Source organism: Brienomyrus brachyistius, chromosome 2 (genome assembly GCF_023856365.1).
Source record: "Brienomyrus brachyistius isolate T26 chromosome 2, BBRACH_0.4, whole genome shotgun sequence".
NCBI classification, from domain to species: Eukaryota; Metazoa; Chordata; class Actinopteri; order Osteoglossiformes; family Mormyridae; genus Brienomyrus; species Brienomyrus brachyistius.
Genome location: NC_064534.1, coordinates 5,864,021 through 5,878,754, shown reverse-complemented (window position 1 = coordinate 5,878,754; position 14,734 = coordinate 5,864,021). Strand labels below are relative to the sequence as shown.

Sequence of the window (14,734 nt, the reverse complement as noted above, 5' to 3'; positions counted from 1 at the left end):
TTGTGTATTTCAGTGAACGACTTTTACTCGAGTAACGTTTTGGTGTGGTATCTGTACTTTTATTTAAGCATGAAAAGTGAGTACTTTCCTCCATCATGCCTTATTTTATGCTCATTTGTGCTCTTGTGACAAGAAATTTTTGTGTTTTTAACATTTACACCACAAATGACGTCAGTATTTGCCAGCAACACAGATAGGTGTAATCAGAATGAGAATATTTATTGCCACACAACAACAAGCAAACATTATTTGCCATTTGCACAAGTACACTGGGATGCTTCTCTTTACTGACGCCATCTTGCTCTGCACAGCTTGGAGGGGTATGTTGGTCACAGTACAGGGTCAACTAATATGCACCCCCCCTTGAAGCTGGGGAGGTTAAGGGCCTTGTTCAAGGGCCCATGGACATCTGACTGTTCTGGTAAGCATGGGGCTCAAACTGGCAATCTTATGATTATCACCACAGCATCCTAGCCTGCTGAGCCACTGACTACCCCAAGGCTGCTGGAAACTGGTGTTAGCAGAGCTTGCTACAGTTGGATAACAGATCACATGCAGAGCTACTGGTCAGTAGTGGACTGAAGCCTGTTATGCTGAAGGCTGAAAGAGAGCTGATCTACAGATAGTATGCCAGTCCATCACACAGCACACACATGCACACGTGAAGTATTTCACTATGGGTAATTTAGACCAACTTGCATGAAGGCAGAGCAAACCCGACAAATGAAACTTCTACACACAAAGAACCGAGGCAGAATTCCAAACAATATTTAAAATGCGCGGCAATTTCTTGTCAAAACAATGCAAATGTATACTTGCACATATGTACTAAATTACGAGATCTACCTAAATGTTGAGCTATGCCCATTTCCGCCACAATACAAATTACATTCTTACTCATAATATCGTATCAATCATATATTTGATGCTTATAATGATGAACCAAAAATGTGCTGCAGCATGAAGTACTGGCAGCAATTCTAAGTGCATAATATTGTACAGTACGTATTATTACAGATGTATGTCATAAAATCCGATATGGTCTTTGGATCACGCCCTCCAATTATTAAAGGCCAATGTGCAAGCAATGGATGCTTTGTAGGCGACCAATCACGTAGCGAGTTATTTAGGGTTCCTGACGCTCGATATCTGGGCGGTTTCAAATACGTCATCCTGACACCGTCCAATTATCTGTCGGTGGTTCCCCATGCTAAAGCAATACGTATAGTCATTGGCTGTGGCCCGTGCCAATCATGAGCGTCATTAGAGCTGATGACCGTTACCCCAGATAGTGGGCGGTGTTGGGGGCTATGTGGAGAGCAGGCATGTCGGAAGAAATCGGGAAGGCGCTACAGACGGTAGTGGAGCGGGTAAAGCAGGCGGCTGCCCGCCGTTCGCAGGTTGGTCCTTCAGGGGTTTGCGCGAAGTGGACGCTCCGCAGTCGTAATCCGGTTAGCGGTGGGGTTGTGTAAATAGTAACGTCTTCAATCTTTGGACTGAAGCACTTGCAAGCTTTCTAAATCTTTCTCCCTCTCTTTTAGTTACACATACACATGCACACAAACCAACAAGCTAATTAACAGCAAGCGGAAGTTAGCTCTTGCCTACTGTCAAAGTTGGCAACGCGTAAAAGGCTGTGTGTGCCGAACCGTGTGTGGGTGCCCGGGAAAGCACGGATGATGGGTAACGCCGGTTGTTCTCTGTGGCCATTAAAATAAAGCATTTAGTTATTCGTAAAAGACTGAAAACGCTGCACCCTTAACTCGTGACGGCGGCAGATTGAGAATGTGGAGAGCACGAGCTGTGCGGAGGACCTTGGGACGCGCATCGCGTGCAGCGTGATCGCGCCAGGCGCGTGCATGTTCCCGGTGACAGTACGCGCGATGACATTTCACGATGTCCTCACGCTTTCGCTTATCTTAGCGTTAAAGCATGCAGCAAGGGCGCACTCCCGCCAAGGGGGTTGAGGAGCCGAACTCGTCACCTGAAGGCTGCAGGGTCGAATCCCGGAGCCTCCCTGCTATGTTACCCTTGAGCAAAGTGCTTAACCTGAATTACTCCGTTTGAAAAACCCGGACGTAAAACAATGTGAAATTCTCGAGACTTGTCTCCTAAACATAAAGGGACTGGGTCGTGCGTGGTCGGGATGTCACATTATCTATAAGTGCATGTTATGTAAGGCGCTCGTGCCGGGGTTACCTCAAAGATCACGCGGCGGTTCCTGCCGGTGTCGTCAGACTGCGGGGTAAAGATGGGAATAAGCACTCAAATAAAGAATGAAATAATATTTACATGGTGGTAAAGTCACAAACTAGTTTTTTTGTCATGCAAGTTTTACTCAAAACACACACACGTTTGTGCCTTTTTCCCAAAATCAAACTCTGTATGCCAGCTCCGTGTTTTATCCAAGTTTTTTATTATTATTATTTGCACAACATGTATACAGATATGTGCTTTTGGTGGTTGGTGAAAGCAAAAAACGTGACTTTTATGTAAAGATGTGAAATTGCTTCAGAACTCTGTGGAAAATTTATTGAAGCCTTGGGGTTTGTGAAGTTGGGGGGGGGGGGGCTTCCATATTAATTCAGTTCCTCACTGGCCTTCTAGGGGAATGAATGGACCCTATTCATGCTGGTGTGAGTCTGCCGCCATTCCTTAACAAGCCTTATGCCACTGTGACACTTTCCCTTGCTTTGTATGTTTGACCAATTGTGGTCCTGTGAATCACATGGCCAGCTGGGAGGTGGGGGTGCAGGGTTCTTACTTCCAAAAAAAGCCTGCCCTGAAAAACTGTATCTCCCGCCACCCACCCACCCATAGACTCTGCCCTGTATCAGTCCACGGCTGGTGGCTGTCAGCAAGACGAAGCCACCAGAGATGGTGATTGAGGCGTACCGACAGGGGCAGCGTAACTTCGGGGAGAACTATGTGAGTATCCTGCTTAGGAAACATCAGGGATGTGCAGAGGGGTGCTGCCCTGCTCAGGGATGTGCAGCTTATGGTAATGCCAAGATCTTGTCTTCTGGAACTGATATTGTTTATATATTTTACCCTCCTTCATTTTGCTTTCTGGAATAAAATTATTAATTTTTTAATGGTTATTATTAGTGGCAAAATTTTGCCTTGGAAAAGCAATAAATGGTCTTCAGCTAGAGCTGAGTGTGAGTGCTGTAGAGCTCCCTGCAAGTCAGTTAAGTCAGTCGTAATCTTAAAATGTACTTTTTATGGTGCAGTGGTTCTGGTCGGGAGAGGTCACATGACCTGCGCATGTGCACACGTGCCACGTGGCTCCCGCAAAGAGAAGCCGATCCGTGTTTATCAGGCCCTTCTGTTTTGTTTCCTGCCATCAGGTTAATGAACTTGTGGAGAAAGCGTCAGACCCTCAGGTAAATGGCGGTTTTATATACTTATTTTTTAATTTCTTACAAGGCATGTCCACGTTTCTTGTCACTTTTGGGTATGATATACAATCTCTTTGACTCACGTTGCATGTTTTGTTATTGTGTGCCCCCCCCCCCCCCCCCCCAGTTAAATTTCAGTTTCTTTTTTTGGCAGATTTTGTTGTCGTGTCCAGAAATCAAGTGGCACTTTATTGGGCACTTACAGAAAAACAATGTCAACAAACTCCTGGGTAAGCTGCCTCTGCTCTCACTGATGGGGTCCTTCAGCGGTTGTCCGTCTTTCCGCCTGCCTCTTTTCTGTGTCAGTCTGCCTTCTCACTCTACCTGTCTCCATTATATCTCAACCTGTTTCCTTTATCTCCCTGTCACCTCTCAGCCCTAATGAATCGGAAAAATGAAAACGAATTTGGAAGGCGGATTTTCCTCATAATGCCTGACATCCAAGCAGTTGACCACCTTTAGGAAAGAGTAGAATCCCAGTGACCTTCAATGTTGTTGGGGGGGGTCGCTGTGTGTCTGTGATCGGATTGTCGCCAGTTCAAGCCCCATCCTCAGTAAAATCTCTGTTGGACCCTTGAGCAAGGTCCTTAACCCCCTAAAATGATCCAAACGTGATGGGTTTATGGTCTAACCCTGCGCTTGAACCCAGAGCTTCATCCCCTTCCAGAGGTGGGTATTTCAGGTCCAGAGAGCAAAAGTCCAAACCAAGATTTTGTTTTAACCGATCAGTTGAGTATCTGTGACTGTTTATTCTCAACTGGCTGAAACAAAATCCGGGTCTGGACTTTTACACTCTGAACCTGAACTACCCTGTGCTTGACTGTGTATATGTGTGTGTATATTTCAAGGGAGAGCAAGATGGAATTTGCAAAGAAAAGCTTCCAATGTACCTGTACTCGTATTTGTGCAAATGGCAAATAAAGCAATAATTTCATTTATATTTTTTGGTGCCTTTGCCTTTGACACAACTGTTTCAAACACAATTCAGTTCTGCTTTAACACCCCGGAGGAACTGGAGACTGAGAGTAGCGCTCCCCTCCCCTCAGGAGTTTTCCGCAGTTGTTTCACTGCAATATTTCATGTTTTTACTAGGATGAATGTGGAGATTCATTTTTGCTTACATACTACATTAAAATGCAAATGTATTCAAATTGGGTGACCCAATAAGTGGCCTGTATAGCTCAAGCATGGAAAGTGATCGAAAGTGTGAATAGGGAGCATTTGAAAGTTCTGATGAAAGGAAGCTATTTCACTGCTCTTTCCAGGAAATGTGGATGGTCGTAATCGTGACTCTCTTTTTTTTCCTGCGATCTGCTTTAGTGGCAGAAGGCTGTAAATATGCCTGAGTACACCAGTTATATAATCACCAAAACAAGTAAATAAATGTCACCCCCCCCCCGCCTTCTATCATGTCTCTCTCTTCTCCCTGTTTTTTTGCCCCCCCCACCTACGTCTCCTGCCCCAGGTGTGCCCAATCTGTTCATGGTGGAGACGGTGGACTCAGTGAAGCTGGCCGAGAGGGTTAACGGCTCCTGGCAGAGACTCAGGGCTGCCAACACTCAGAGGTTGAAGGTCATGGTGCAGGTCAACACCAGTGGGGAGGACAGTGAGTGACCTGCCTGCATGATGTCACCGACTTGCCGGTGCCAACGCTGTTCTTCAGATGGTTGAGCTTTTAGGTTTTATTTTTTTAACTTGAATTCAACTTTTTTATTTTTTGAGTTCAAGTTTATTTTTTAACTTGAATTAGTCTTGGTTTTCAGTCTAGCATTCATCAGTTTTATTTTTTATGATATTTTTAGTGGTTTTATTTCTGGGGTTACACTGAAAATTGTAGAGCTATATTATGTGTCTGATCTTTAGAGAATACTACATGAATGCACGTCATGTATTAATGTCTGTAAAATGGGAAAAACATTTTCCCGGTATTATTAATGGTAATTAAAGACAAACGATCACTTTAGCTAAATAGTATTGAAAGCAGTAATGGAAAATATTTGAGATTTTTGATCTTATTTTGCTTAGTTTCACAAACGATATTTATATTTTTCGTTCAGTCGTACTTTTCAGTTATATTTCTGTATCTTATGTTATTTTGGGTTACGAAAAGCTTTTCTTAGTGTTAGTTCTCCTTGTCGACGATAATCCCGGTGTGGCATCACAGCTGTCTCTGCCTGCTGACTGTGTGTGTCCTTCACCGCCTCTTATCCTTAGGTAAACACGGGCTTCCCCCCGAGGAGACGGTGCAAACGGTCAAACACATCGTGTCCCAGTGCCCCGCCCTCCACTTTATGGGTCTGATGACTATTGGCCGTCACGGCTATGACCTCAGCAAGGGCCCCAACCCTGATTTTCAGGTACACGCCCCTCCTGTGATGGGGCTTGGCTGTGTGCACGTGCATTAATCACCTCAAGCCTCTTTGCAAAATGCTCCTTGGCAAAATGGCTTTTTTGTTGGACGATATTTAGCTCTGTTGAGCCAAGACGCCGGGGTGTGTCCTTGTGGGTCTGCAGATGCTGTTGAACCATCGGCAGGAGGTGTGCGACAGTCTGCAGCTGCCCCTGGCGGAGGTGGAGCTCAGCATGGGCATGTCCACCGACTTCGAGCACGCAGTGAGTATCCCGCGGTTGTTGACACACCTCCGGTTGGTGGGAAGCCTCTGAACATTGAGGCTTCACACCAACAGTCGCACAGCCCAAGGGATTTATTTGTTGGACAAGCGTAATGTGTCTTCAGTACAAATAGATGCGTTGGAGGTATTTTGGTTAACACTGCTGCCTTACAAGTCGTCAGTCCGGGTTCGAATCATGGCCAAAGCAGACTATTTTGGGCAGCGTGGGGGATCAGCAGAAAAGGCTGCTGTACCCGTGATCGGAAGGTTGTCAGTTTGACTTCCATGGGCAGCAGAGTGATCTTCGGGCCACAGCGTAAGGTCCTTAACTGCCAGTTGGGGTTGTCTATCCCTGCTTTCTCACGTTTCCTTTTGATAACAAAATCTGTTAAGTCAAAGAAACGTAAATGTCTTGAAGTGTAAATTTAAACGTTGACATTGTTTAACCCCCTTTGACGTTGGGCACCAGATTGAAGTGGGCGCTACCAATGTGCGTGTGGGAAGCACCATCTTCGGGGAGCGGGACTACCCCAACACGCCCAGCCCCGAGAGGAGGCCGAAGGTAGGGGCTGAGGAGGCCGCCGGGAAGATGGAGCGGCTCGCCGTGTCCGATCACTGAACCTGTGGATGTTCCTGGAGGGTACAGAAAGTGCTGGAGGCTAACAGGTGCAGTTCGGAGCCTTTAGCTGATCACATTAAGAGTCCAAAGGCCTTTAATAAGCATTTAGCATTAATTAGCTGTGCGATGCCATGGCTCCCTCGCTGAGAGGTCGTTCCTCAGTGTTCTAGGTTGGTGCGCTCCTCTCATTGAGTGCTTTGCGCCAAGAGTAGATATTTACATGGGCGAAGCACTTTCACCCGCGGCCTCGGCCAGGAAAGCACCGTGAGACACAAACAGCGCCCCCTGTCGATATTGACATTGTCATTTTCCCCAGGGGAGGTGGAACAGAGCCCAGTCCAACGACAGGATCACAGATCGAACAGCACTTCAGAACGGATCTAGTTGGCATGGTGCTTGGCAGCTGGAAAACTTACCTTCAAAACTAACCCCCCCCCCCCCATCCCCAAACTCAACGTGGTGTTACTTATATCTGTGAGATTAATGTGTAAATGAAAATACTGTAATTTTTGAAACCTCAGCACTGGGTAACCGGATTACTGGATTGCAGCAATCGTGTTATCGGGTAGACATCCTGGAATCGCATCTCGACTTGCAACTTCATGTCCTGCTTCTGCACTCATGTGAGGGGGTGGGGTCTGCTTCAAGGAGGCGGAGTCTGCGTCAGCCTGAATGGGGGAGCTGGGGCATGGATGCTCGAGTTGCCGAAGCAATTGGCTTGGGAAGAGGTTTTTACAATAATTCATTAATCAAATTATGGCACTGTAAGTTGGCTGGTTTTTTTTTAGATGCTGTACATTTTGTTCCTCTAACAAGTATAATTTCTCCTTATGTAAATGTCTTATGACTTAAGTCACTGTAACCCACCGTTACAGTGAGATGCCATCCGTTTAACACGCATATCATTCATTAAATTTTTGAGGTGAGGTAGGGGGGGGTCACTTTTACATCTCTTAAGTATTATCCCATAAGTTTGGGTTAAATATGTGAAGATACAATAAATAAAGAAGATAATCGCTGTGGCTGACTGGCTGCTTGATGGTTTCTCGGGAGGGGGTATTTGAGGGAGTACCTAGAAACTACAGATGGACATTTCTAGCAATGCAGCTTTCCGAAATGCTAGGGTGGGTTTGGTAACTTGTCATTAAGATATTACACAAGATCTGTACAACAAACATGCCGTCTGTTAAAAAAATATGGTGGGTGAAACAGTGGAATTGTGAACTCAGCGATATTTTTTCCTGTGTCCCTGTACCGTGACGTTGGTGTATAACATAATGGACAGGTCTGGTATAATCACTTCATTATTCTGGCCCTCTATTTCCAGTATTCTCCCCAGTGCAAATAGAATATGCTGACCAAAAAATGTTATGTTTCAACAACTAACAAAAATTTGAACAAGCTTGTGTTTGATATATACGACATGACAGTTGGTTTATTCCATGTGCATCCCAATGTATGTGTGTGTGTGTGTGTATGTGTATATATATATATATACACACACACACACACACACACACACACACACACACACACACACACACACACCCAGTTGGTTTATTCCACTATTGCATGCAGCACAAGTGACCAGGAAACATGACAATAGTTTCAAAATCATTTTTAATTCATCACAACAAAAACGACAATATAAGCCATTGAATGTCTACACAAACTCGGGCTCAAATCTGTGAATCCTCAGGCTTTGAGAAAATCTTTTATTGGTTTGAAGTGTCCTTCAGCACGTGAGGCTCCCGAGCTCCCAGCAGCTGTCCTTGCTGGGGATGGTGACTCACACGCCCTCGTAACCCCTCTGAGACGCTAAATCTAGCCAGAGTCTTGCTGATTAGACTTTAGTTGTACAGTTTGAGCTGTAGTGTTTCCTGCCTGTAGTTGTCTGCATCCATATAAATCTCTGTTTAAAGTCCTTAACCAGGATCTTTGAATCTTAGGCGGGACGACAGGACTGCCAGTCGGCTGACCAGCCCAGAGCAGCACCAACGTGGTTAATCCTGGCTGCACAGCATGATACCAAGTGACCACTCCTGTTGTTGTTACATAAAAAGAACTTTTATGAAGCTTTGTGGAAATCTGACTCATTCAGCTGACACTACACACATTTTGCCATGACTGTGGTGTTTTTTGTGAATGCCAAATTATCTAAGATACAACACACTAACTTCTCAGCATAATTAACTCTGTATGTCCATATTAACTTAATTCTTAAATCTTAGTACAATGGCCTTTCACACAATAACTACAACACAAGAAATATGGAATGTAAATAAGCTTTTTTTTTGTGAAAACTAAGCAACACCAGGGCTAAATTGTATACCAAGTGTGAGACGGACAGGTCCCCCTACCGCCTCCACATGGAGAACATTCGCTATTTTCAGTAGACACTCTGATCACACCCATTATCCAGGGTGATAGTCACTCCGCTGTTTTTCAGGATGTCATGTGACGTGAAACGTATTTCTGAATGTGTCTGCGTGCATCAGTCTGTTAGTGTCTTGTTCATGCAGGGCGTGCAAGTGTGTCAAGTCAGTCCTTCTGCGGAGCTCTTGGTAGAATCAGATGGGAGAGGAGGGGGGGGGGGATAGTGGGCTCTGGTCTTTCGGGGGGGGGGGTCAGGGAGTCATCTGTACTCCGGGTCCAGCGCAGCATGGCTACACCAACTTCTTTGCCTCAAAGAAGCTCTTGAGATGCCGCATCTGCCAGACGCCGGTGATGAGCAGGATGATGGTCTGCGTGATGGACCACCACAGCACGCGCTGGTTCGTGCTCTCGCTCGTCATCCGGAAACGTTCCTCGCGGTACTGGAGAGTAAGCAGAGCGCCAGCTTAGAAAGCCTTCAGGCCCAGATAACTCGCAGGACCAACCCACCACGTATGTACATGGTCAGGATGCATCTCCGCCGGAATTCAAATGATTGTGGAAAAATGTACAAAATGTGACCCATCACCACAAAATTAGTCTTATGGGTCAAATTTACAAATTTTACAAATTTTGTACATTTCACCCATAAGACTCATTTCGTGGTGATGGGTCACAAATAGTGCTAAACAGAAAAACAACACAGGACAAAGACAATGTTTACAACTGCTATTAGGATCATGACGTCATAACACTGGTTAAAGACATGGGACAACGCTCATCCTTATGCCAAAAACAATATCTCTGAGGGAAAGAACAAAATGTGTCGTGTCTGTGCTTCAGGAACATGTCACAAACACCTCTAAAGGACGCTGGACCATAACATCCCTCCAGCCCAGACTCACCCGCTGATAGTTCTGCTCCTTCTGAATCTGGTCCACCTGGTCCAGTAGCTGTCGGACCCGGAGCTGTAACTCTGTCAGCTTGTCTTTGGCCGCAATCTCAGGGTAGTTGTTAGTGTGCTCTCCTACCTGGATGTCCAGGTGTACTCGCTGTGGGGAGGCAGAAGGAGAAGATATACTTAAAAATGGCCATGCTTCACCTGTAGTGTGAAAGGTGCACCCGGCTTTCGTCACCGGGCGGCGACGTGTGTGTAAGCTGGGGAGCAGCTCCCCGGGGTCTCCTGCTTACCAGCTTTCCACCCGCGAACAGCGCCATCTTGGTGGAGTTGGAGTGCAGACAGATCTGGTGCTCGCCCGGAGTGTGTGAAGTAAAGGTGAAGCGTCCTTCAGAGCCGTACTGCCTGGACAGAACGATCTAACGGGTAACAGAAGGAAAAGACCCATTCGCATATCAGAGAAACACCTCCCTTCGTTTGTTTGTTTGTTTGTTTGTTTGTGGACAAGGCTTTTGGAAAACTGCAGAAGGCAGGATTATTGACTTGCCTGGTCAGATCCCCTGGCAACCAATAAGAAGTGGCTAAGCCAGGTTAGAGGAAGCACATGGTAACCCCACCCACAACAGGTGTTAAAACCCACACTTTTTTCTCCTACCTTCACCCCCATTAACATCTTCCCTACACAGAATTAGGTCTTACTGGTTAATAAGTTATTAGAATTGACACTTGACATAGTTGAATACTTCACAATGCCATCTTAATGTATGCATTATGTGTCAGTCATAATAGATTTGACCTTTAATGTCCTCTGGTCTCATTTATTCGTGTCAGTAACAAATTAAGATGTGCCTTCACACATATCTATCATAAACAGTGTTACTTTTTCTAGTAAATGTCTGTTTTATCTTAACATGTTTAATGACCCCGATACATGTCTTGGGTCACCAATTGCATATTTTCACCTAACAAATTTTACTTATGTTAACTCTAAGTTATTTTATTTAAGCTGATTCATGAAAAACATTTCCCTACATCAGTCTCATTTGGGAAGAGTCCTGCCAGATGATTTCCTGAACACGAACTCCCCTGATACACTCAGTCCTGAAAATCTGTACTCTGGGGGGGGGGGGACTTACCTTGGTGTCTGGGTCCTTGATTTCGACATGCATCCCCAGGCCAGGTGTGGAGGTCAAAAAAGACCCGGCTTGCTTGTCCCATAGCTGGGTCCTGTACTTCCCTGAGTGACAGACAAACACACCAAATTTAACTCATGTAATTTTTATAACTACACTCTAAACGTCTACAGTTGAACCTATTTCTATGTGGGGGGAAAAAACACGTTACATCGGACACAGACAACAGGATAAACCCGTTAAATATATTTATTATTAATAACCACAACAAGGACGGGACTGAAAAGCAAATACGTGGCAAAGCGGAGCAGCACCTCTGACAGGCACCTGCCCCGGTGGCCCGATGTAACAGCGCCCTCTTCCAGGTCAAAGGAGATTTTCACAGGCAAAAAATAAAACCCTTTCAGTAGCCAGGCCCGCGGCAGAATGCGGAGCAGACAAAGGTTAAATACGGAGTGAGAGCGGGCTTAAAGGCCGGCAGGCCGCCGTCCAGGGCTCACCGATCACCATGGTCTCGTCCGGAATTTCCTCAATGAAACACTTCTTCTCCGTCTCCCCGATGTGGAAGTAGAGAGCCCGGGCGGCGGACAGGCAGGCCAGCAGGGCCGCGCAGCCGGCCCACAGCGAGGCGAAGCGGGTCATCTTGCAGGACAGCGCCGCAGCGCACAGCGAGCCGCTGACTGCTGCTTCTTCCTCTGTTTCTACCCTCTTTTCTCAGCTTCCGTAATAAAAGCTTCCAGATGGTTTGTCTCCGCCAAGTGGACAGGAGTAAAATAACTACCTCGCTGACAATTGACTGTTTAATTTAAATGTTAAGTAAATTTAAGTATAACTACGATAATAATAATAATAATAATAATAATAATAATAATAAACTGAACAACACGTAACGTAGATTAATTATATTTGCCCATATTTACAGCTGGATAATTTTTGCATCAGATAAAACATCTTGCTCTGCACCAGGATCTCCTCCTTGCACTTTTTAAACTGCAATGAGACACTCGCATCGTAGACAACACGCCTAGAACTTCGCAAGCTAGTAAAGATAAGTATGCAAGAGCAGGGAGGGAAAAGGCAAAAGCGAGCCTAGACCGGTGAGTTCCACCATTCAAGGACATACTCTCTTTGTCCCTGACTGAAGTTTCTAGATTATCAAAATATTTGTGTCTAACATGAGCTGTTCTTCAAATAACCAAATACTAGAAACACGTCTCAAATCTTGCAACATTCCCCTGACTACTTTATCAGTAATATCTACTTTTTTGACAATTTCAAAATCATCTTTTAATCCTTACACTTTTCAATTAGCGCAATAAAAAATTAACGTTTTGTTGTGCAGATGACAAACAGAACTGCTCTGGCGATCAAACTGGATGATAGCACTGGCACATTTTATTGGGAATGTCTGTAAAGAGCTCAGCTAGGTTTTCCATTCTTTCCAGGGACGGATTACGGACCGTGCCAGCGGGGCCGCTGCCCAGGGGCCCTTGGGGTGCAGGGGGCCCGTGGGGCCCCTAGCCCAAAACAATTTGCAACGCTTATCAACAATGTATTTTCGTTTGTCTATTTTAGAGGGCCTACATTCTTTGATCCTCTGCCTACAAGGGCCCCTGACCCTATAGGGAGGGCGTTTGGCTGCCAAGGGCCCTTGAATTGTGGTGGTTGCGGTGGTGGTGCTGGTGGTGGTGGTGGGGAGGGGGAGGGGGGGGGCTCGCGAATGTTTTGCCCAGGGGCCCACACAACCCATAATCCGTCCCTGATCGGGGCCCACTGACATTTTCAGTGAAAATCATCATTAAAATGTGGTTCCGCGGGTTGGGCCGCTGTGCCCGTGGGAGTTACCAGAGGTCGCCGGTTCAAATCCCGTGGTCTGCTAAATATAAACGCTGAACTGCGTGCAAGCGAACGTGCGTTTCCCCATGAATAGGACACTGACCGGTTTGTCCAGTATCCACAAGAGGGCGCCACAATTCACTTACTCACTGATACTTGTCCCGTGAGACCAGCGGTGACGTCACCACCTGAACACCTTCCAGTGAAATACAGCAGCCCGGACAAGCCGGTGGCGCAGTGGAGAAGGGCACCATCATTAAGAACTTAACTCTAACATAACGGCATATCCTCTACTAATAATAAACTGCATCTAATAGTAACTGCTCTATAGCAATTTCCTATCCTGAGGTGTTTAAACAGTCACTCGTATTATGGATACTTTTGAAAACGGCTAGCTTAGAAAGATGAATGCTTATTTAAAGAATATGTCTTGTTGAAATGATATTATATAAATTAAACGTGTAATTCCTTTCAATATAAAATACTTTATATCTGAATACCCTGGTTTATGATTTGAATGTCAATTAATTTTGGCTTAACGCTGCGGGACTATTTTTGGCACGAGTACAAAGACAACGTCCCCTTGCAGAGTACATTTTTGAATTAATGGGTGGTAAATTCAGAGAGACTATTTCAACATGTGAAGCACGTTTGGTAAGAACAGATATCCCCAGAGGTTGTGCAATGTTTGGAACTAGTTTAGACCAGGTTCTGCAGTTATTGTGCGGATGGAGAGAGAATCACTAACAGTATGGCGTAGAAAAAAGAGAGGGGGAGACAGAGGGACGGAGAGGGAGACAAGGAGGGTGGAGGGAAATAAAAAGGGAGCGTGGGTCACAGAGTGCAAGAAAGAGAGGAAGAGTCAGAAAGTGTGAGAGAGAGTGAGGGAGATTGGGGGCCAAAAGAGAGGGAGAAGGGAAAGGAGGAAAAGAGAGGAATGAGAGAAAGATAGAGTTTGAGATGGAGGTAAAGAAAGAGAGTAAAGTAACTGTGCCAGGCAGTACTTTGATTGTAATCCTTTAAATCCATTTTCATAGACGGAAGATGACCTTGTGGGATGTTTAGCCTTGACATTTACAAAAACCTTATTTACAAATAAATTTAAGCTCACTCGACGCAAAGCTGAATGTGTGCCTTGGGGGTTCGGTACGTGGGTAGTTCTGCCACATTCTGTTCTGGCCATTGTGTGGCTCAGGGGGGCAGGACTCTGTGCCCTTAACCTCCGACGCGCCAGGGTCTGGCTAACCCTGCATTGTCATCCCTATGTGACTGCGGAGAAAAGTGTCTCCGAAATAAATAAATGTAAATGTGGAAGGGATCTGCCTTTACTGGCATGGAGTAAAGTGCCTCCTCCTTGCGTTAGTTACTAGCACTCGTACCTAATATGCGCGCATGTTAAAACGCGAAGTGCGGTCTCATATGTTTTAAAAGCAGCCAGCTCCTCTCTCAGTATGCAAGGTTTACATTAAAATACGGAGAAAACATAGAACACAGAGGTAATCCATTCCCCCTGGAAGACAAGCATCCTAATTACCCACCATTATCGCTGCATTATGAGACGTTATTAAATTATGTGTTTTTTCACTTCAGTGCCATTATACTCTTACTTGGTAATCCAGTGATGAACGGTTCGGTGTTGTTACAACCTGCTTCCCTGCAGTCCTCCCATAAACAATGACCTGAATTTTCATGCTTATTTTTGTGTGCGCCCCCCGTGCAATCTGTGTGTGCTGCATGGCAGCGAACAGCCCCCACCTTACTGATTACAGGGTATTGTTTGCAGCTATTTGAAAATGTTTTACTCCGTAGTGGCATATTTTCCTGCTAATGACACAGTTACGTGGGACTGTAATTTAGTTGTG

General features: G+C 45.5%; 2 protein-coding genes across 2 annotated transcripts; one reads left to right on the top strand and one right to left on the bottom strand.

Moving 5' to 3' along the window:
- Positions 1–1,243: 1,243 nt before the first annotated feature.
- Positions 1,244–7,652, top strand: LOC125710712 (pyridoxal phosphate binding protein). Its single transcript, XM_048980021.1, has 9 exons — positions 1,244–1,400; positions 2,821–2,928; positions 3,351–3,386; positions 3,556–3,631; positions 4,867–5,007; positions 5,616–5,758; positions 5,916–6,014; positions 6,483–6,679; positions 6,949–7,652. The coding sequence occupies exons 1-8, from the start codon at positions 1,311–1,313 to the stop codon at positions 6,630–6,632; spliced, it is 843 nt and encodes a 280-aa protein (XP_048835978.1). The 5' UTR covers positions 1,244–1,310; the 3' UTR covers positions 6,633–6,679; positions 6,949–7,652.
- Positions 7,653–8,234: 582 nt separating this feature from the next.
- tmed4 (transmembrane p24 trafficking protein 4) lies at positions 8,235–11,787 on the bottom strand. The gene is made up of 5 exons (XM_048980027.1): positions 11,537–11,787; positions 11,040–11,140; positions 10,197–10,322; positions 9,911–10,057; positions 8,235–9,448 (listed from the first exon to the last, which is right to left on the bottom strand). The coding sequence occupies exons 1-5, from the start codon at positions 11,676–11,678 to the stop codon at positions 9,299–9,301; spliced, it is 666 nt and encodes a 221-aa protein (XP_048835984.1). The 5' UTR covers positions 11,679–11,787; the 3' UTR covers positions 8,235–9,298.
- Between the last annotated feature and the right edge of the window lie 2,947 nt (positions 11,788–14,734).

Bases quoted from the DNA above. Each gene is read 5' to 3' on its own strand.
- tmed4 (XM_048980027.1), bottom strand. From the start codon at position 11,678: ATGACCCGCTTCGCCTCGCTGTGGGCCGGCTGCGCGGCCCTGCTGGCC. The intron at 10,323-11,039 runs GTAAGTCCCCCC...GTTACCCGTTAG, and splicing joins TCAAGGACCCAGACACCAAG to ATCGTTCTGTCCAGGCAGTA. The intron at 10,058-10,196 runs GTAAGCAGGAGA...GCCTCCCCACAG, and splicing joins TGTTCGCGGGTGGAAAGCTG to CGAGTACACCTGGACATCCA.
- LOC125710712 (XM_048980021.1), top strand. From the start codon at position 1,311: ATGTGGAGAGCAGGCATGTCGGAAGAAATCGGGAAGGCGCTACAGACG. The intron at 2,929-3,350 runs GTGAGTATCCTG...TCCTGCCATCAG, and splicing joins GTAACTTCGGGGAGAACTAT to GTTAATGAACTTGTGGAGAA. The intron at 3,632-4,866 runs GTAAGCTGCCTC...CTCCTGCCCCAG, and splicing joins CAATGTCAACAAACTCCTGG to GTGTGCCCAATCTGTTCATG.